The sequence below is a fragment of the Liolophura sinensis genome, chromosome 6 (assembly GCF_032854445.1).
Source record: "Liolophura sinensis isolate JHLJ2023 chromosome 6, CUHK_Ljap_v2, whole genome shotgun sequence".
In the NCBI taxonomy this organism is placed as follows: Eukaryota; Metazoa; Mollusca; class Polyplacophora; order Chitonida; family Chitonidae; genus Liolophura; species Liolophura sinensis.
The window spans coordinates 68,722,692-68,746,841 of record NC_088300.1 but is presented as its reverse complement, the minus strand read 5'-3'; the positions used below and the strand labels follow the sequence as shown (position 1 = coordinate 68,746,841).

The 24,150-nt window shown below is 38.7% G+C and overlaps 1 protein-coding gene across 1 annotated transcript; it reads left to right on the top strand.

Moving 5' to 3' along the window:
- The first annotated feature begins 1,057 nt into the window (after positions 1 to 1,057).
- LOC135467467 (vesicular glutamate transporter 2.2-like) lies at positions 1,058 to 23,258 on the top strand. Its single transcript, XM_064745240.1, has 12 exons — positions 1,058 to 1,360; positions 7,658 to 7,776; positions 10,307 to 10,424; positions 10,956 to 11,043; positions 12,966 to 13,052; positions 14,372 to 14,505; positions 16,047 to 16,193; positions 17,675 to 17,807; positions 18,949 to 19,059; positions 20,529 to 20,662; positions 21,276 to 21,363; positions 21,733 to 23,258. Exons 1-12 carry the CDS (start codon positions 1,058 to 1,060, stop codon positions 21,972 to 21,974), a joined length of 1,704 nt encoding a protein of 567 aa, XP_064601310.1. The 3' UTR covers positions 21,975 to 23,258.
- The last annotated feature ends 892 nt before the right edge of the window (positions 23,259 to 24,150 follow it).

The window sequence follows — 24,150 nt, the reverse complement described above, 5'->3', positions numbered from 1 at the left end:
TTGACAACTCAGTATAGATTTTGAGTCATGCGGCTAAGAGTGAACGTGCAGCGTGATCGGATATGTATAGCTATGCAACCACTCGGTAAAGTGATTTTTGACAGTTTGTAAGCTGCTGGTGTTGGTGGGCTCGTCTTTACAAGCACGAATTGAAACAAACACAATTTACAAAAATAAATTAATATATAAAACATTCACTCAAGGTGAGTAAGCGGCTGATAAAGTCGGTGAACAGACAAATGCACGCAGTGATGCACGTAGTTTTGAATACATTTATATTTTGCTTGGATTTCAACTCGCAAACAATTCGTATAGGGCCATGTCATGCGAACATAGTTGAACATATTTCGTTCGATGTAAGGTCTCGCAATTAGTTATGCGAAAGGTACATGTGTGTCATAAAAGGTCGCGAAATAATTGGAGGTTACTAATGACTAAGGTCAGGTATGAACTATGTGTCTGTGCCGGCCTTTACCGCTTAGCTTACCGTGTTCAATAGAGCTTACAGTATACGCATCACGTATAAGCGACACAAGGCCTATCGAGACTAAAGTTGGGCTAAACAATCGATTGTGTGGAGTCTCACTTTGTGTTGGAGAGCCGTTGGAAAGATAATCTATTGTGATGTATGACAACAGCTGTTGTATGTGCACATAACTGTTAGAGCAGTTCAATACCATTGTCCCACTACAGAGGCTAACGGAAACTTATTCAAGTAACTGGATAACTAACGGGATTTGTAACTCGGCACAGCGACAATGCGCAACGACGAACGCTGCAGGCTCTGATGAAAGTGTTACGCCCTGTTAGCATTTCTGTTTTGTGGGACGGTGAATTGTTTGTGTCGGTTTCACGGGGTACGACCTATATAATACAGGGTGAACGACTGTCGTTATTGTCAAGGCTTCCGGTGACACGCGGGTTTTAAAACTTTAATGTTTATCCCGTTATCAACCTTAGCTACCGTCCACGTCGTGGTGATCGGGCAAGGCCGTGTGAGAATGTTCCAATCAACAGGTGTCAACCTTACCTGAGAAATAACGGGACTGCGAAGAAAATGTCTGATCCACAGGACGACTCAGGGCCGTCCTCTGGGGCTGGGGACAGGGAGATCTTAACCTCGCCCGATGTACATGAGTCCCCAAACGTAGCAGGTCACACGGAAGGGCAGAGTGAGCCTACCCCGTCCACAGGGCAGGGCTGCTCCTGTTATATCCCCAGACGGTATATCATGATTGGCATGATCTGTATGGGCATGACAATCATCCATGCTATCCGTGTGAACTTGGCCGTCACCGTGATAACATTACTGGATATTAAAGCCCATGAGAAACTGGGAACAATTGAAGCTATTTCAAATGTAAGTACATGCACTGACATAGGTAATGTTGTGTTTTAGCACTTAAAAGATTGAACGGTTGAAAAATTATTTTAAACCACAAAATCGAACGAGAGTAAAGAACAATAGGCCTAAAGGTGAGTAAAATTATTTTAGTTATACATTCATCATAACTATAAGCACTATAATTACGCTAATTATGCAAAATATCAGAATAGTGAGAAGATTGCGCTTTATTCTTTCACGTAGATGTATACAATTCTGCAATACAGTCAACCCATACAAGTAATACTGTAATCAACACAGACATGTATACGTGTTAATTATACAGTATTACATATACTTGTTGATCATATTATTAGGCATGTGATTTAATTCCAGCATAACCGGTAGCCTACTTGTTGATTACAATATTGTCGTGGGTTTCCCTCGGGCTCTGTCCGGTTTCCTCCCACCATAATGCTGATCGTCGTCGTGGTGTAAGTGAAATATTCTTAAGTACGGCGTAAACAAGAATCGACTAAATAAACAAGTACAGGTACTGCTGAAACCTATAATGTAATCTACATTTGGAGATAATACCGGAATCAACACGTATGGGTTATGGTGTAATCATCAAGTACCAAGTACTTGGTAATAAACACGTATAGGTAATACTGTAAACAACATATATATGGTATATGGTATATATACTGCAATCAACGCGTGCGTGTCTACTGGTAATACGGGGTGCAAAACATATCACTAATTCATATGCCAACAACCTGCGGATGGTCGTGGATTTCCTCCGGGCTCTGTCCGGTTTCCTCCCTCCATAATACTGGCCGCCGTCGTATAAGTGAAATATTCTTCACTATGGCGTATTACACCGATCAGACAAAAAAAAAATAAATAAATAAAATAGTGTCGTAAAAATTTACATGCAATAATATAATTTTTTCAATTTCTTTGTGATTGAAGAAATTGTCAGATGACCATTAACAGTAACTGGTTTGCTATATGTATACGTATAACTGTTAATACAGCTATGTTGGTACTGAGTGAAAATATGTGACCAGCTTCGCAGGATAGCAGGCTCTGTACATACATGAACATATGCTGTCTCCTGTAAGTGTATCTGACTATATCGTGGAATTTTACAGTGTGTATGTCGGGGATTAACACAGTAAATAGTGGAAGTGTCTTTCATGACGGGCATACATGTAATTATACAGACCCGTAGGCAGTAATAATAATGATTAATTAAGCTGCAGGGAAGCCCGTATATAACTGGAGATAATACATCTGCATCCCAGTGGAGGGCGGGTCTATCTAAAATCTGGATCTAGAACACAGAGAGCAATCAAAAAACTGAACATCCGTGTCAATTCAGTCCGTGAGGTGTTTTCATCCTAGTTTCGAGATGCCATGTTAAATTCTTCTGTGTTTTAAAAGGCGCTTGATTATAGCCTGCATGTGCACAATTACATTTTCTTTGGTTCAGATATTACTCATTTTATACCCTGAATGAGTTAAAACGAAAATGTTATTGTCAGAATTAAACACTTAGAGACAAAAAACACTTATGACAGCACCTGAATCTCATATAAAACTATATTTATTTCTTAGATTTTGTTTTTCAGATATAAGTTCAATGAAAGATAGCATCACGAGATTTTTAAAATTTTTGTCAGAGGCACTAAATGTTCAACTTGTAAAATGAGATTTAGTGATCATATATTGATAAAGATTTTAGCTGCAGCTAAGTATCTCTGTATATGTGGGTTGTGCCGACTATGTCTTCGGTCAGTTGGTAGCATTTTGGACATGGGCTTCCCATCTTTTAATATGGGTCACTCCCTTACAGAGAGTCTGGGTGCACGACGACATGAAATCCGCTACGGAGATACTGCAATTATTATGAATTTGCACTTGTTTCATTATATCATCATTTCTGTACCTGCTATCTGTATAAAACAGGATTGCCTGTTTTATGTGTTTAGTTACATATAATTTTACATGAATAGCTATCCCAAAAACAAGTTTAGGTAAAATATGACCCTTAAAGCCCGTTACTATCAGAACACTTAAGGGTCTCCTGATGTCAGATATCAACAAATTTACTTATCTTGGTTTATGCTAAATATAGAACAATAAAGGCTCAAAGTAATCGTTATGAAATAGTAAATATATACAACATGTATAAAACCACCAGAATTTAAGCTGTATTTAATCATGTTCAAAGACAATGTTATGTATTAAAACATGCATATGTCTTTGTATTTCTCATATATACATGTATAACCTTACATATAAAACAACACTCAGTTGTTACTGTAGGTCACCCCACTTGTGCTTTTTGAAAAAATCATATTTCATATCATTAAACAACTAAAGAAATGTAACCAACATAACCCGTAATCTTTGCATGATTAAATTTAAAATTTAGAAAGTTCTGCACGTTCTTTCCCATGCCATTGTCTTTCAAGATAATGCCATATAATTAGAAAAGGTTTAATAAGTGTATAGCTTTGATATGGTTTGTGTACTCTATGTGTTACATAGAGGAGTGATTTGATGGGGTGGTTTATGTGCTGTGTAAAACAGAGACAAAGATGCTGTCAAATACAGACATGAACATATGCTGGCAAATTCCACAGAAGGAAGCCCTTAACTGCACTTAATTTCTCGTTAAAATATTTTGAAAAACATTGTATATTCTTTTATACAGTTATCCATGATCTTTCTGACCCTTGGTTGGATTCCTTTGGTTGTCCGCCTCTGAGCCATACTCCCGTTGCACATATCCAAAAAAAATAGTGCAGTCTGGTATGTTTACATATATGCTGACGTGACGCATGTATGAAATAGTATCTAGGGGGTTAAACTTCAATATTATATATTCGGGATGACTATTCAGCGTAAAACAATACGACTGACTACACCTGACGTCAATATATATATATATATATATATATATATATATATATATATATATATATATATATATATATATATAATAATAGAGGTATTACTAATTTACACTGTTTACCGTTGTTGAAGGATTAGATGGACCCAGATTTTTTTGTCTGCTTCACTGGGATGTCGCCAAGTTTGTGTGTATATAAAATATTAACATGGTCTGAGTGATAAGAAATGGTCTGTGTTAGACAAATGACTATACATGCCCTGATGCTGGCTTAACGTACTATGCTGTACACTTTGTCCTAGAGATAATGTGAAGAATACAGCATTTATTATATAGAATTATTCGTATGACGCCTGCATACATGTAAAAAGTCCAGTTGCACTGAATGTTTCTGTCTTCAGAGATACTCATTTTGATCACTGTCTTATTCATGTACAGTGTCTCCGTTGCTCAGTTGATTAGCGCGCTAGCACGGCGTAATGACCCAGGAGTCTCTCACCAATGCGGTCGCTGTGAGTTCAAGTCCAGCTCATGCTGGCTTCCTCTCCGGCCGTATGTGGGAAGGTGTTCCAGCAACCTGCGGATGGTGGTGGGTTTCCCCCAGGCTATGCCCGGTTTCCTCCCACCATAATGCTGGCCGCCGTCGTATAAGTGAAATATTCTTGAGTACAGCGTAAAACACCAATCAAATAAATAAAAATAAATAAATATTCATGTACACGTTTGTTTGTATACTGGCACCGCAATTTTGTGGGTTAATTCGTGTGCTGATTCAAATTGATGGAGATAAATCTTTAGTCATATCCAGGTATCTGTCACTATCCAGAAAAATACTTAAATATAAAAAATATATAAAAAACCAGTAAGCATTAGTATTGTTTTTCTGAAATGGAGCGTTGTAAATGTATACCATCTGACATAAATTTACCTCACTTTAGCTAATATTGATATGACGTAGCATTTGAAAAGAAACACTTGAGGCTAACACAAGTTATTACAATCGTTTGTAGTTTATAATAGAGTCTACCCTAAAGCCTTGGCTTACTTTTATGACTAACAAGTAGGTTTAATGGAGAGGCTGTAAATGTGATTACTGGATGGAATGGCAACTTTATTACCAGATGTCTTACCTTATATGTACTCTTCACAATCTTTGAAATACTTTATACATATTGGTTTCTTTGTAAAAATGTGAATGAAAAGAAGATTCAGACTCTTGAGCCCATATATCCCCACCCCCCCCCCCCCCACCACCACACACACACATACACACCTTTCCAGTAGTATTGTGACTCGTGACGGTCATTCCCAAGGCTTCGAAGTCCATCTGATGTACTGTGTTTGTACAGCTTTAGTCCTTTATTCTGCAAGAAGACACAAAACACAAAGGATAGATTTATTCAAGGAAAATGCAGAATATGTGCAGCATGAATATTGACGTGTAGAGTACAACTGATGCTGTAGAATCTAAACCAGTTTAAAAAAAAAATCCCACTCCCCACCCCCCCCCCACCCTCCCACCCCCACCAACCTCGGCAATCTCACTTTCATGTTTCACCCAGACCACACAGACCATCCGTGTTGTCCTATGTTTCAACGGGGCTGCGTTGGCCGTTGTGCTCTGTCTTCTTTCATCGGGACCTCACTGACCCCTGTGTTCTGCCTTGTTTCATTGGGGTCTCACTGACCCCTGTGTTCTGCCTTGTTTCATCGGGAGCTCACTGACCCCTGTATTCTGCCTCATTTCATCGGGACCTCACTGACCTCTGTGTTCTGCCTTGTTTCATCGGGATCTCACTGACCTCTGTGTTCTGCCTTGTTTCATCGGGACCTCACTGACCCCTATATTCTGTCTTGTTTCATCGGAACCTCGCTGACCCCTGTGTTCTGCCTTGTTTCATCGGGAGCTCACTGACCCCTGTATTCTGCCTTGTTCCATAGGAACCTCACTGACCCCTGTGTTCTGCCTGGTTTCATCGGGAGCTCACTGACTCCTGTGTTCTGCCTTGTTTCATCGGGACCTCACTGACTCCTGTATTCTGCCTCGTTTCCTCGGGACCTCACTGACCCCTGTGTTTGTCTTGTTTCATATGAACCTCATTGACCCATGTGTTCTGCCTTGTTTCATCGGGACCTCACTGACCCTTGTATTCTGCCTTGTTTCATCGAGACCTCACTGACCCTTGTGTTCTGCCTTGTTTCATCGAGACCTCACTGACCCTTGTGTTCTGCCTTGTTTCATCGGTACCACACTGACCCCTGTGTTCTGCCTTGTTTCATCCGGGCCCCCATTGACCCTTGTATTATGCCTTGTTTCATCGGGGGCCCCATTGACCCCTGTGTTCTGTCTTGCCCCAGCGTGACCTCATTGACCCCTGTGTTGTTCCTTTTTTCCCTAAATGGCTCTTGGGTTCTCCAATGTTTCATGAGAAACCCATATATTCTCCCATGCCTTATCGCCTAATGATTAATTAAATGACCCATGGTTTCTCCCATCCTTCATCAGTAAATCATTGGCCTCGCAAGTTTAATTGGGGCTCACTGGCCCATCTGTTTTGCTAATTATCATTTACATTTCAGTCGTTACGTTTGGCATGTGTGAGGCAGTAGCACTGAAATGTCTTAGCTAACGCTCGGGACGAAAAAGCTATTGTGTACAAGATGTTTTTATATTTCACTTTACACATGGGTCTAATCCCATGTTTTCTATCGTCCTCCGTGACTAACTTTACGATTTCACATTTTCCTCCCATTCCTCGCTATTCCAAAAAGAAACACTTTCGTTTTTGTTTTACTCTAATCTCCCAGTATGTTTTGTCAAAAATGTTTTCCACTAACCACTAACAAGTTCCTGATAGCTTTGCTGTTTCACCAGACGCTGGGTTCTCGTTGATTAAGTTAATTGCTTATGTCGAAATGGCTTTTAAGCTAAGCACTACGTAACTTGCATCTACATTTGTAGATGCCGCTTATGTTAAACAAACACTTTTGCTTATAAGAAAAGAACACATTTATATAACCCATACCTTAAATGAAAGAGCTGTACAAACCGTATGGAATTCTGCTTTTCATAAAGTTTTCGTAAGAAACAAAAAGATAACTCGTGGGTCCAGGGGCCGATTCCTCAAATCCATTTCTGACTTTGAAATCTTAGAATTTGAAATGCGATCTTAAAGCTCTTATTTCGCCTTCAGAAATTAAAATGTTGTTTACCTCATCAAAATTATCTTAAGACAAATGTTTCCAAATTTCAACTTCCATTACTAAAAACTAAGCATTGTGAAGATGTTTTAAAGTTTACAAGTAAGAAATGGCTTTGTGGAATCGGCCCCAGGCGCAGTACATACTTTACTGATTCCCTATACATACACTCAAAGTCTACCACTGATTCTTACTGTTTCATCTTTCAGCTACCAACGGATATCTGGGATCCCAGCATGGCCGGTATCATGCATAGTATGTTCTACATCGGCTTCTTTTGCACACACATCCCGGGCGGATTTCTGTCAAAGCACGTGCCTTGTCACAGGCAAGTATATGTTCATCTCCTACCTGCGTTCAAAGCCCAGTTCACAAAGGGACCGTGAATCGAAGTTTATAGCTAATTGCAACTACCATTGCAACATCTGTCTTAACATCAACAAATCTTAATTTAAAAATCAAACATTTTGAAGTCATATTGATTTTCTGCATAAAGCGAAAAACATTAATCAAATAAATTAACATATGGCCGATGTAACAAAAGAACAGAAACCTGACATCCAAAATTGATATGGCGACTCAAGTGCTAGCTGGCGTTGAGGTTGAAATCTAAAGGCGACAGTGTAACTTTTAAGATAGTTTTACCGGTTGAAGGATCGCCTTTATTTAACCTTATTACAATACCAACCGCTAAACTCACAAGGCAACGCAGTGAGGGACAAAAATGCAAAAATGCGGTTACCTGAGGGAAATCAGTTAACCACTGCTGTTTCTTGTCGGTCGATTTAAATTCCATTAAGACCACATGCCCATGACAATGCCAAGTCCACGTGATCCGTTCCAAATCCGACAGGAGGCTGACGTCATCATGTTCGAAGATTCTTTGCTTAATAGGTCATACGATTTTATATGTTCCGCTTGTCAACGTTTACCTGAAAACGTTTACCTGTACATAGGGCATTATGATATCCACACCACCTGTGACCCTCAACGACTGCTTTAATACTATACGAAATTACATATTCTGTATATATTAAATAAAACCCCAAATGCAGTAAACAGCCCACTGTAGTAAACAGTGATCGACCACATTCTTGATTACAGGTACTGTGTAACCTCACTACACTGAATTCCTCAAACCCACACACTCTATACATATATAAATATACACTTATATGGTTATCCCAGGTCATAACACGTTTAAGAATTCCATACTAAATCCATATTAAAGCCAGCAGTGTGCAAAAAGTGTGCAGTAATGTAAATTGCACTGCTTCGGCCTGTTTGATGGATTATGGTATTGAATTTACTTCGTACTGAATATACTGTAATTCGCTTTATTCTGCCTTGTGTTTATGTAGTAATTTTCGTTTGCATTAAGTTGTTTGTGGCAACTGTATACCCTTTACTTAGTAGCATTGCTTGGTAGATGATATATGACAAATATATTAATAGATTAAAGCGATCGTGTATTTCATATATAAGATAAACAAATTTATAATTTAGCCTCCTCCCTCCCTCTTCCCCCAACTAGAGTTTAGACACGAAGTGGTACGGTAACATCTAGGCTCGTTATTTCCTTTTCATATTAACACACGGTATATGGGTTGTCCCATTAACACGCACGTGTAAACCATTTTCTGTTGATTTTAGCCATGAATACAATAGTTGTTTTTTTTAAAGTCAATCAATATTTCGCACAGATATATCGTGTGTGCTGAATTTTCTTCATTTATCTGCATGAGATGGATTTTACCATATGTGTACAATAACATTTACTTACCCACTGATATCAGCAATGTTGTTGAAAGCGACGTGTATTTGTAACCCATACTGACGTACACCGCGGTGAAGAGAACTCTGGAGAATATACCGTGTAAATGTAGCAAGTAGCAAGTTTTCACATACACTGAAAAAATTAATCCGTTAATTTTATCAGCATGTCTGCATGTGATGCTAGGATGTATTCTGTTATTATTATTAGCATTATCCACATGTCACCATATACAATAAATTACACATGTGATTCTGTATTATATGCTGTGTGTTGCATCTGGTGCAAACATCACAGCCTACAGATATTGTACACCATGTGTGGAGAATGTCTTGTTAGATAGACATACATGTACACTGTGGTTTCAGAAAAGTTCACCATAAAGTGTGGTTACAAAACACACGTATTTTATCAAGCAGAAAGACTATATACGCCTGTGGTTGGATGCACAGCTTGGCTACAAAACATTTCACCATATCTAAGGTGTGGCTACAAACTACACGTATTTCATCAAGCAGAAAAACTATATACGACTGTGGTTGGATGCACGGCCTGTCTGCAAAACATTTCACCGTATTGACAATACGTGTTAGACGTACGAGATGGCTACAAACTATTTCACGTCGTCTTTTCACGTCGGCGGAGTACATGAAGTTTACAGGCTGACCACAAGACACTTTCCCATAAAGATTATATGGTAGAAGCAGTTGTATATATACACAATTTTTCACTTTTAATACAATATGACAGTGTTACACCCTAAGACAGTTCCACCGCGAGGGAGACTTACAATGCATGTATAAACAGCCTCACTACAAAATATTTTATTTATTTATTTAATTTGTGTTTTACGCCGTCAAAATATTTTACGAAAGAACTATACGTCCTTGACACACACTTGCAGTACAAAGTTCATTTTTTGTATATTTATAACATACAACAGTTATACAGACATATCGGTATATGCAAAATTTCAAAACAATATCCAAAAGGTTTGATTGGTCGTATGGTCTATAGGGGAGATGCATGATTGGATAGATTTGAGCATTACCATGGTAACGAACTATACGCATGCGTGTTTCAGGTTATTCGGAGGGTGTATCCTCATATCCAGCTCGCTCAACCTGCTGATTCCTGTAGCCATTTCCAACATGGGGTACAAATTTACTCTCGCTATTCGCTTCTGTCAGGGGCTGAGTGAGGTATGTATCCACTTATTGAAAGCTTTTTTGTCAGAATTAAGTTACCATTGATGGTAACATCGGCGTACATTAAACCAAAATGATAGTAAAAGTTAGGGAATTACTCTAATTTTTAAAAAAATTGAAATTAACAAATACATTCCAAAAAGTTTAGCGCATTAACATATTTATATTAGCACGAAGTAAATATGTTCATAAGCAGAAAACTCGCCGTATTTTAGTGTGAGACCTCAATGTTAGCGTTAGCCGCGACACAGCACAGGGTGCAAATCAAAACAGAAATTTGTCACAGGCACTGCTAACCCTTGGCTGCCTTTACTTTTGTTTTTTAGTATCATACCATATTGTTCTATACTTTGATGTTTGCGTTTAGATACAAATTGATGTGTGTATATAAGCAATATTACAGTTACTGCATTGAACATTTGTGTGTTACTTAAATGGACAAATAGTACGCATGGCAAGGGACATGACGAAGAGGGCACATGTACCGTTATCATACCGTTGTAGTTTTCACCTGATATGTTCCAGGGCCCTTTGTTTCCGTCCTGTTACGGTTTGTTACGTCAGTGGACCACACCCCAGGAACGAGGACGTCTAGGATCTACAGTTCTAACAGGTGAAAACCTTGTAACGGAGTGCATGTGTTTAAAGTACCTTGTTTTGGTTATAACAGGCCAGTATGTACAAAAACCGTAGAACGGACTGCATGTGTTTAAAATACCTTGTTTTGGTTATGACAAGCCAGTACGTACGAACACCTTTGGACGAACTACATGTGTTTAAAGTATATTGCTTCTGACATTCCAGGACGTGTGAAAACTTTGTAACGAATTGTATGTGTTCAAAGTATATTGCTTTGGTTACGACAGGCAAGTACGTGTGAAAACCTTATAACGGACGTCATGTCTTTAAATTACCTTGTTTTGGTTGAAACAGGAGTGAATGAAACCAATATCTTGATTTTGGTTCTGAAAGGCCAGCACGTGTATGTCTTGGTATTAGGAACACATTTTATCTTACCAGCCAAGTTTAGCTTGCTTATCTAGGACAACACTTGTGAAATTATAAACCGTTTAATCCTGCTCCTAAAAACGTCAAAATTTATTGCATATGTTATCATGAAGTAAAACAGGATACAATAATTGGAAAACATGTTTATAAAGCACCGTTACATCAAGGACATACAATATTGTCATGTAACAGACAATGATACCTGGTTGCTTTTGTTTCCGCATTTTGACCCACTCTTTGCTGTGGTTTCAGCTACAAAGGAGCTGAGCAGAAATGTATCCAATTTCATGTACGTCTTTTGTTGTACGTACGTGTATATATATAGGTTGAAGGAGAATGTTACACATAATCTCTTCCATAAAGTATATGCATAGATACATATCAAGAATATTTCACTCGGCCAGCATTATTGTGGGAGGAAACCGGGCAGAGGCCGTGGGAAACCCACGACCATACGCAGGTTCCTTAATGTACATTTTGATCCTGGTTGCGTAATTCTCTGTTTACAGGCCATTTGCTATCTTTATACTTTATACATAATGGCTATAGGTTATCTGAAATGAAAAATTAGAGTGATTCTAACATTTTGATACCACTGAGAGGTTATCGCAAGGAAACATGGGCATGTCATGTCTGGTGTCTTCGGTATGATACTTCAGTAGCGGCTGCACTTTGGCGACATGGACTCGCCCTGCCACAGGAAGACACAATATATGTACACACACCTAATGACTCCTCGTCGTCATATGACTGAAAACTTGTTAAGTACAACGTTAAACCCCAAATATATATACAGGCATACATTTTGATACTGTATGCATAATTATCTGTATAAATGTTATGTGCCGTCTTTATACTCTATACATAAAGGTCATATATCATCTGAAATGAGAAATTACTGCCATTATTTTAGCATGTTAACTAAACCAGTTATAATGTAAACCTAAACGACGAAAACAAGTTTTTATTAAACAATATGACGTCGTTTGCCGAAGGGGTTGATTCTGAGGCTCGTGTTATATGTAGGCGTATATTCTCCAAAACCCACCGTTATGCTGCCTGCCGTCGTGTAAGTGAAATATGCTTGAGTACGATGTAAAACACAAATCAAATAATTTAAAAATATATCTAATATTCTTCAAAAGTATAACGTGGAAAGGTCTGCCACCAACCTGCGGATGGTCGTGGGTTTCCCCCGGGCTCTGCCCGGTTTCCTCCCACCATAATGCTGGCCGCCGTCGTATAAGTGAAATATTCTTGAGTACGGCGTAAAACACAAATCAAATCAAAAGTATCAATTTCTTAATTTAAACCGGTTTCTCCATATATTTGTCCATTGGTAATTGATGTACGCCTACACAAAACCTATAGCTGCAGAGAATTTTAATCTTCCCAGGCGTTCCGTCACCTGAGCCTGATACTTGTGTGTGTGTTATTGTCATGAAAATATTGCATTCTGTTATTTGTCCACAGGTGCATACAGATCTGCTGTTCGTGTTAATGTTGTGTTTTATTATTTCTTGACAGGTGCATACGCAGGCGCTGTGATCGGGTTCCCTGTGGCCGGCTTTATCACCCATTATATAGGATGGCAATATGTTTACCACGTGACATGTACGTACTTAAGGATATCCATGTATAAACCTATACTATTCAGTTATATGACATAAAGGTTACCTAAAAAAACCGAAACACAGCAATCGTATGTTGGAAATGTCAACTGTTACAAATGGAAGATATTAGCTAATAATAGGCTTAAATGTATTATGTAAATATTCTATGTTCACAAGGGTCATTTCTTACATTGATATAGCCTAAGTAGATAATTATATGAAAGCATCTACAAAGTGATTAACCCAAGCTAAACTACTTACCGTTTATTGCTGTAATAAAAGTAATTGCGGAAATGTTCTCTAACTATGTAATTGCAGACTGGCTGTACACAGTACAGTAAATATACTTCAATAAATTTGGAAAGTTATGGTGTTATATATATATATATATATATATATATATATATATATATATATATATATATATATATATATATATATATATATATATATACGACAATATACAAATATCTATTTTTCCACGATCTGACTCAAATATTGCCTGAAATATAGTGTGGCGTTAAACCTCAGTGGTTCATTCAGACTGGTAGTGCTTTTTTGTGTGATTGAAGTGCTTTTTTGTGTGATTTTTTTGTGTGAAGTGTGGTTTTGCTGTTAAATTGTTTAGAGGACTTGTTAGGCAATTGATTTAAACGTCATAGCGTGTTGCATCCAATGTGCAGCTTTCAGTGGTAATCCTCTTAATCTACACCAATTAATACGTAAGTGCGCTACCACGGTTACGGATGTTTAAAACTAAATTCAACACACCCATATCAAACCCAATTCTGATATAAAATAAAAGATCTTAACTGCTGCCCAAAAGACTGTCAATATGGAATATATAATTTTCATTTACATGTAATTGTAATATAATTCGAAACGTATATACTTACTGGCTTATTATCAGAATGCATTGTTTTAATATCCGAACAAAATTGGTCAAATCCCTGTACACGTAGTCCCTTAATACTGCAAGACTCTATATAGACAGATGAATTAAAGAATAGGCCATTATTAGCACCCAGTGCATGTTTTAGACACTTTAATACCTAAAGTGTCTAAAATTTAAAATTTCTAAAATATTTAATACCTAAGCTTATGTGTACATTTATAAACTCCCGTTTGTGGAATTCAATCAGTCCTTGGGCGTTGACCAATTGTATAGTGTATTACTATATATTATATTAATTGTATCTGTTGTTTCTTCATTGTGTACTTACCAGAATTTCCATTTGGCTGTGTTTAATATGGCTGAGTGCATGGACATTAAGGGGTATATTTCATATAATTATACTATTCGCCTTTCATTGGAAACAGCTGGGGTGGCCATTTTATGGTATATCATCTGGCTTTTTGGTGCCCATGAGAGACCCTCTCATCACCCCAGCATATCTAACGAGGAGCTGACAATGATAGAGAAACGCCAGGGCGCCACCGTGATTGAATATGAGGTAGGTAACAGAAGTTATGTCTGAGAAATGGGCGTTTGTTACCCACAGTAATTATTGACTTATTCCTTGGTGATTTCTCTCCATACGGAAAAATATTTTGCTTGTGTGATGGAGGTCTGGTTTGTGAGTGAGCAACAGAGAGAGTACCCGCCGATGGAACAAAGCGATGCAAGGATAGTGAGAAGCGATGGGACAATGCTGGCATCGTTTCACATTATCGTGTCATCAATTCACAGTATCGTGTCATCGCTTCACAGTGTTGTTCTATCATCTTAAGACGGAACGATAATACAATGCTAGGGTGATGGCCTTAATTACCGGCTTCCGCTCTTTACGTTCACTGCCACCACTAAAAACATTAGAACATTACAAACAAATCAGCGCCAAGGTCAATGGGGTAACGGTGATGAGGCAAGAAAACGATGTCAGAAATAACAAAGCTCTGTTGCAACCTTTGTCTCTATTAATACATGCCTTATTTTCTTCTAAAGTATACAAAACATTATTCCAACGGACACGTGAAACGATTTTATTAATGAATACGGATTACATTGTCCCGCAGTAATGAGGCTAAGCCTAAGTGTGTCGTATTTATAGGCTCCATAGGTCAAACTAGTCGTTAAATTCCAAATATTCATTCATTCATTCAAACTACCGAAATGGTGTGAATAACATGATGTGAAGCGAGCGTGGAGATCGGCACATGCGCTGAAGGGGTCGTAGACAATGACATGCAGGTATATGACAATCGTCCTCAACTTCATAGGTCAAGGTCAATCTAGGTCAGTCTGAACTAAGAATGACTAAATCGGACCTAATTTTTGTAACTTGTTCATTCTTTCCTTGCGACGACGTTTTTTGTGCCAACTTGCAACTTAGTACTCATGTATTACAAGAGGAAAATGGCCAATCTCTCTATGACACTAGTTACCATTGGGTGCCATGTTGTTTATGAATTCGCTTCCTACACTGGTTCGCATACACATGTTCGAATCCAGCTCTCGCTGTTTTGACTGCGCCTTTGTCAGGGGGGGTATTAGGTACATTGCCATGGTAGATGGTTCACACCGTAAACTCCAGTTTCCTCAACTTGACCATGGTCGGGTAATAAAACAACCCTGGAATGTGGCGTTAAAAAACAAATAATCTATACTGAACAGTGTCTGCAGAGGCATGTGAAATTCATTGCAACAAGAGGCGTGTGAAATAATCTGTTGTTCCTCAACTCTGCCCAGATTCCTCCCCGTCGTCGTATAAGTGAAATAATCCTGAGAACAACGTAAAACGTAAATCTATAAAAGTTAAATTTTTGATGAAAACTGGTAGACCTTCGATTGGTACACCTTTGGCTGTATCCATGACATTAAACTCCTGATGTTTAATAGTGGTTAGTCACTGTGGTCAGCTGTCAATGATGATTGCCACAGTAATAGTGTTTTCCATTCCAGCAGGTGTGGTGAAGGTGGGATGGGGGTGTGGGGTGAGGGCAGCTGTATGTTTACACATACTTATTACGCTGAACCTTAAATTTGTGTTCGCAGAATGAAAAGATCCCATGGGCCTCTATCTTTACGTCACTACCTGTGATATCTCTATGCGTGTGCAATATCGCCCGTAATTTCGTTTTCATATTGATGCTGACCAACGAACCTTACTACCTAAACGCTTTTAACTACAGCATTGCCGAGGTAAGTACATAGTCCTTTTTCAGTGGAAAATCTTACATTTAGCTGAAATTATGTACATACATGAATCTACCGATATGCGTATTGGCTATATTATATAGTATTCTCTCCTGTCGTGCGTGTAAAGAACTGTAAGCAACCTGCGGGTGGTGGTGGGTTTTCCCCGGGTTCCCGGTTTCCTCCTACCATAATGCTGGCCGCCGTCGTATAAGTGAAATACTCTTGAGTACGGCGTAAAACACCAATCAAATAAATAAAAAAAATAGTATTCATAACCATGCAATCCATAGCTTCATGATGTAACTCAACCAGCGGCAATGTATGGAAGTAGGATGTTGCCATGTTTTTCTTTCGCCTATTCTCGCCTAAACCAGTGAACACTTCAAAAAAACTTCTTAGACAGTTATACATCCCTTTGTGAACAGACATATATATGGGCATGTTATAGCAATCTGTACCAGTAAACAAATGCATATTTTAACGATATGCATATTTTAGGACATTGTATCTCAGCTTTTATCTCAGTGTTGCCTCCATGAACGATATTGTTCGTTTTATTGCTTATGCCTCAGTGTAACCTCCACGAACCACATTGTTCGTCTGATGGCTTATGCCTCAGTGTAACCTCCACGAACTACATTGTTCGTCTGATGGCTTATGCCTCAGTGTAACCTCCACGAACTAGATTGTTCGTCTGATGGCTTATGTCTCACTGTAACCTCCATGAACGATATTGTTCGTCTGATTTCTTATGTCTCAGTGTAACCTCCATGAACAATTTTGTTCGTTTTATTGCTTATGTCTAATTGTAACCTCCATGAACGATATTGTTCGTCTGATTGCTTATGTCTCAGTGTAACCTTCATGAACGATATTGTTAGTCGTTATTCCCTATGTCTTATTGAAACCTCCACGAAGTACATTGTTCGTCTGATTGCTTATGTCTCAGTGTAACCTCCACGAAGTACATTGTTCGTCTGATTGCTTATGTCTCAGTGTAACCTCCATGAACGACATTGTTCGTCTGATTGCTTATGTCTCAGTGTAATTGTTAGTCGTTATTCCTTATGTCTTATTGAAACCTCCACGAAGTACATTGTTCGTCGTATTGCTTATTTATCAGAGTAACCTCTATGAACGACATTGTGCGGCTTATTGTTTATATGTAAGGGTAACCTCAGTAAACGACATTGTTCGGCTTATCGTTTATGTGCCAGGGTAACCTCAGTAAACGACATTGTTCGGCTTATCGTTTATGTGTCAGGGTAACCTCAGTAAACGACATTGTGCGGCTTATTGTTTATGTGTCAGGGTAACCTCAGTAAACGACATTGTTCGGCTTATTGCTTATGTGTCAGGGTAACCTCAGTAAACGACATTGTTCGGCTTATTGTTTATATGTCAGGGTAACCTCAGTAAACGACATTGTTCGGTTTATTGCTAACGTCTCTGTCTAATCTTGACGAACTTGATCTCTCCTACAGAACGGCATGTTGTCCTCGATCCCGCACATTCTCATGACAGTTGTGGCTTTTAGTAGCGGTTACATCGCTGACTGCCTCATGAAGGATAACATGCTGAATGCTACAGTGGTTAGAAAACTGCTAACTTGTGGCGGTAAGTGTTACTTAACTTTCTGCGGCCTCTATGGCTGTTCTCGCATCTTACAGATAGGCCTTATAGCGCTATGATTACAGTTTGTGTGTCAAAAGAAATGTAAAGGTGAAGTTTTTCACACGATAAATTTGCTTCAGTTTTATATAGGTCTAGGGTAATTAATTTAATACGGCGTCAGCTTCACAACAGAATGCCAGTAATCATAAGATAAGGAAGAGAAGCTCACTCAGCGGCATAAGTCACAAGTACGTACGTTTTACGTACGCTGCATATGCTCATTTTTGGAAAAGGTATATTTCACGACTTCTGCTAAATCGATAGGGTGTTAACTTATAATATGAACCTTAATTAGAGAGAATCAAGTTTTGTTCTTATTTTTCTTTGCTTCGCAGTTTTCATCACCTAAACACACATGTGCAGTTATCCATATTACTATATTCCCTGTAAGTGCAATAACTGGTAGACCGGTAGATCCAGGATCAATCCTTGATCGAGTCACACCTACGACTTTTAAAAAAAGGAAGTTGTAACTTCCTCTCTTGGCGCTCAGCATGAAGGGGATAGTGCAACGACTGGTTGACCCATATCAGTATAATGGCTCGGGCGGGGCGGCTTACTTGCCTTCGGCAAGTCGTCTCAGTGAAGCAGCACTAAATAAAAGAGCGGTGGAAATCCGTCCTGCAGCAAGGAGACACGTACATGCACCCTAATGATCGTCGTCATATGACTGAAAAATTGTTGAGTACGACGTTAAACCCCAAGCGCTCACTCACTCACTCCATTATGTAGTTATGGTGCAGCAAGGTGTTTTTCGTGGGAATGCTATTATTTGCGATGTAGATCACTCGGCCTCTACTCTTATGGCGCGTGCAACAATGGCGCAACAATGGTCAATGTCGTCTGTCTCTTTGAAAGATTTTCAAAATGGTGTCATCAAATCCTTCAGGCTGTTTATGGCGGATCATCGGAATGAAGGTTGGAAGATGTATTCTGGAGAGTATATAACACAAGTTGTATCTTAGGCCGTACCTTTATTTAACATGTGTGTTAATATAGGTATTTCTTCAACTCGAGTGTTGTAGGTATTTCTTTATTTTCTATTATGTTATGCTAAGAATAATTTTCGTTTCTCCCCCTACAGGATTTGGAGTGGAGGCTATATGCTTCTTTGTACTAGGCTTTCAACGGGTGGGCAAGGTAGTGATGATTTTCCTGTCCCTCGGGATTGGCTTCAGTGGTCTCACAGTCTCAGGTACGAAATCGCAAGGAAACACGCTTTTCCTCTATATTCATTATGTACGGAAGCCAGATGGTGCCATACTGTTTTTCGCATACCTCCTCAAAACCAGGAATTAACAGCGATATTCAAACGACACCGCTCGAGATTTAATCGAGATTAGAAGAACATCGTCATATTATGACCAAACTTTATCGAGATTCCAAAGAATCTTTAACGGCATTCATTCGAGAATTTCATGCAAATCTAGAATAAGAATATTCCAACAAGTACTCAAGATTCAGACAAAGGCGCGAGCTTCAGATGAATTCACGAGATTTTCACGAGATTCTCGTTGAATGTCGTTGGGAACTCGCTGGAATACCGCCAGAACGTCGTGTCCTTAATCCCGAATTAATCTCACAGCCTCATTCGAATATCGCTTTTCCTGGCTTGGGTAAAAAAAATAGGAGAAAAGATGGCCGCATCCGACTTCCATGAATTTGAATATTGTTACACAACCTTACAGGTTTCTTATAGTCCATACGAGAACTGTGACTCTAAATGACACACACCTTAACACACCCAAAAATTACCATACAATATCAAAATTCTAGTATGCACCAGTTTAGGAGCGTTTGAATAACTGTTAGTTTCATCCATAACGATTATCTTTCACTCCATCTTTCTCACCATTTTCAGTAGATCACAAAATACACTTAGACAATATAAAAAAATATTTTAGGCTATGGTTTCGATCACGAATTTTATTAAGTGTTAACTGTGCCGCTTGTGGACGAGGTTAAATCAGAAAAGCATTAATTCTGTACCAGGATGAAAGAAATTAGACTCAAGGATATAACGTTTCCCCATTTTAGTAATTCGCGGACTTCCATATATGTACATAGTCCTGTGTTTGGGATGATCATTTGTTGACGAAAAGTACACCTAGTAATTTTTTAGTACAAGACCAGTGACGTCTAATAAATTGCAATTAACATCACTGGTTTTTTTTTACCGGTACCTAATTCTACTTATGTTGCTAAGGGGCGTGTAAATTGCTGCTATTTATATATTAACATGAAAGTTATAATAAAAGCCTGAATGCGATAAATTGGCAAAAGGCCGTATTTCACCGCTTACTTAAGACCATTTGCCAGCTATCACCCTGTCGTTGCTGCTCTGGTTTACTCTCTATACTGCAATTATATTATCAGGTATGTTGCAATTCGTACTGGACTCAATTGGCTGTTGTGTGGGAAACGATACCCCATTTTGTGGTATTCTTATATAGGACTCCCAGAATAGACGCGAGGCAACATATGATAATTTTATATTGTGTTTTAAATAAAATAAATCGATTTTTCTCCTATTTATAATAAAGAACACTGTAGGACGTACTACTGGTTATCTATAGTGCCAGTAGCAGCTTTTATGCATAATTTTTTTGTGTAAATCATTTTGACAAATGTACTCATATGTTTACACACAACTGTTTATTCCAGGATGGCAGATCAACCACTATGATCTGGCTGCTCGCTATGCCAGTATTCTTGTCAGTCTCTCTTCGGCCTTGGGTACCCTGGGGGCGATCGCCTCTCCTCTAGTGGCGGGACACATCACTAACGCTGGCGATAAGGTATGGGGTCAACGTCCACAGTACACGTAATTACTTTTTTTCCACTGTGCATAATAGATTATGATAAATAATAATGTACGAAGGAACAAATTACGTGCTGTAATTCCATTAAATCTATTCTTAGGTGTCTTGATGGAAAGGGTTCGAGATAAACAGAATTCTTGATGGAAGTGGTTCGTGGAGGAAAATGTTCTCAATGGAAAGTGTTCTTGATGGAAAATGTCAACAAAAAGCGGACAGTTGTCCCTCTCTTGCCGATTGGCTAATACATGATTCTTTACTAGATGTCACGTACTAGTCCATAAAGATTCAGCTGGTTTATCTGAAATTCATCTCCTCCAGTGTCGATTGTGGGAAATATGTAGCTTAAACAATCAATATATATATAAACTTCATGTAATATATACTTCATATAATATATACTTCATATGATATATAGTATATACTTCATGGAACACCATAAATCTGTTTGATTCGGAATAAATGAAGTCTTTGGTTATGTGGTGTACGATGGTCAGTTGGGGGAGTATAAGACAGTGCGTGGGCCGTATACGCCCACAACAATTCAGACTCTCTGGCTATACTACGTTGCATCCCGGGTTTCTGTTTGCAGGATCTTATCTTTTGCTGGCACATTGTCTTCTTCATCACCTCGGGTGTACTCGCCTTTGCTGTCATCTTTTATGCTATATTTGGCTCAGGTATGATTCAACATCAAACAATTTTGCAGACTTCAACGCTGATAAATACTATTAGTTTTGTTTTACGTCAAAATTTTGACTTTTTAATTGCTTATTATCATTTTTATCGCTTATTATGATTTTTATCGCTGCATTTAATGATGAAGACCTATAGTAAGTGTTATGCCAAGGCAAATTACCCATTTGTCTATACTCATCTAAATTATATATGCACTGCACTTGTATGACACCTGTATGGCGATGATGACTAGCATTATGGTGAGTGAACTCTGCACAGCCCTGTAGAAACCGACGGCCATAATATTTGGTATAGAACCTATATAATTTACCATTTATAAATATATCTATAAATAACGGTACTTGTTCCAGGTGAGCCACAGCCGTGGTCGGAACCCCCTCCTGGACTGAAACTGGTCCAGAAGAACGACCCAATGGCCCGAAAACCGTACGTGCCTTATTTACAGACAGTCCCTCTTACCACACTAAACCCGGACAAAGACAGTGGCGGGGTAGATGCGGACCGGAAGTCGTATGGCGCGACTGCAGCCACAGAAAATGCGAAGGGCTATGGACTGGAAACAAGTGAGAAGAAAGGACTCACAGCTACATAAATCTTCAAAGGACGTTATTACATAAAGTGCAATATACATGGCATATATATATTTATGTATATAAACCTAAACTCAGGAGCGGTTAATTTAGTGAAACACATTTTTCAAGGCGAAAAAAAAAGGTTTTGGAGACAAAATCTTGCGTCAGCTTGCACAGAGTCCCATTTTAATTGACTAGCCATATTCTTAGTTTAGGCTGCAAAATTTTTTCGGCAATGTGATACAGCTTAGGAGGTCGATTTACAATGCCAAGTAGATTTGTTTCAATTCTTCTTTCTACTTAAAACGATATTTGTCTCTATTTATGTTTCTAGAATTCCAAAATCTAGACTAGGTAAGAAAGTTCATTTATGATACTTAATTGCCACAGAAATATTAGGCCAATATAGCCCATATCTGATTTCCCTCTGTTAGTGAGAACTTGTATATAGTATTCCGTCTCATCGCTATGCAAGTGCCAGTTAAGGATTTGACAATGGTTTGCATACAGCCCTGCAAAGTGGTCTTGCATGCGCACATGACCAGCAGATGTGCTGAAAGCTGAAACGTACATTTGGCAATGACCTGTTGAGTCTCACTGATCTTGCCCCTTGATGGGTTCTCGTTGCTCTTGTACCTCAGTGGGTTCTCGTTGGTCTTGTACCTTAATGGTCTTGTACGTTGATGGGTTCTCGTTAGTATTGTACTGTACGTTGATAAGTTCTCATTTGTCTTGTACCTTGATGGGTTCTCGTTAGTATTGTACGGTACGTTGATAAGTTCTCATTTGTCTTGTACCTTGATGGGTTCTCGTTAGTATTGTACTGTACGTTGATAAGTTCTCATTTGTCTTGTACCTTGATGGGTTCTCGTTAGTATTCTACGGTACGTTGATAAGTTCTCATTTGTCTTGTACCTTGATGGGTTCTCGTAGCCGTTGTGCTTTTGTGAGGCCCTGTTGCTCTTATCCATTGGTTCTCGTAGCTCATGTGCACAGGTATCATAAGATGTGTTTATTATAATACTTACTGATAACGGGTTTGTCCCAAGATCTGTCCAAATGTCTTTCATTGTTGTGTTAAACTGGGTGGGCATGGATAATGTTTGGTATGAGGGGTGGGGCGAATCAAACGATGTTCATAATAAAGGAATGACAGGGAAAACAAATTTGGTGGTGTGCATACAAAGGATGTCTTTTGTTTTTATTTTCATACGCATAATAACCAAGCAATATTAGTCCGAAAACATAGATTTAAAAAATATCTTTTTGAAAAGGTTACGTTCGCAAAGTCGGATATAAGCTACGCAGCCACTGTTCTTTTGTATGTGTCTTTTGTTTTTATTTTCATACGCATAATAACCAAGCAATATTAGTCCGAAAACATAGATTTAAAAAATATCTTTTTGAAAAGGTTACGTTCGCAAAGTCGGATATAAGCTACGCAGCCACTGTTCTTTTGTATGTGTCTTTTGTTTTTATTTTCATACGCATAATAACCAAGCAATATTAGTCCGAAAACATAGATTTAAAAAATATCTTTTTGAAAAGGTTACGTTCGCAAAGTCGGATATAAGCTACGCAGCCACTGTTCTTGTCATAATTACGAATAAAATGGCTCCACTTTTAATCCGTGGAATGTTATATCACAACGGTACATCAATTAATAGATCTATTGACGCATTGCTATTAGCCGGAATGGTTTACTGGATTTTGGTTGCATAGTGTGAAATCCCTGAAGATAAGTTCCGCAAGAAAGCTATTGCCGTCACAGACCATACACCATATTCGTTTATTTTGGTAAAACTATCTCTGGTGTAGCCTCAGTTAGCATACCGTGGTCTCATGGTTTTTGGTGTCAGGGTTATGTCCACCTGTTAACCTGGCCGCGGTCATATTCATGAAATGTTAATGAGTACAACGTGAAGCACCTATGACAGCAAGTTACATCAAATGGTTTCTACAGCTTATTCAGCATGCTAGATGTTGTGTCAAGTCAATCGAAATCCTCCCAAGATGTTGTGTTCCATTACGTATACAAGACTATTTAGAGCGAATTCAAGACAAAAGACCGGCGGCCAAAAGCCCCGGTGGACAAAAGCCTCGTCGTTTTCATTAACCGGCAAAACATATCCGACAGTCTAACAAACATGATGTTAAATATTTGTTGATGGGAATTCGTATAGTGTGGCTTTGTTT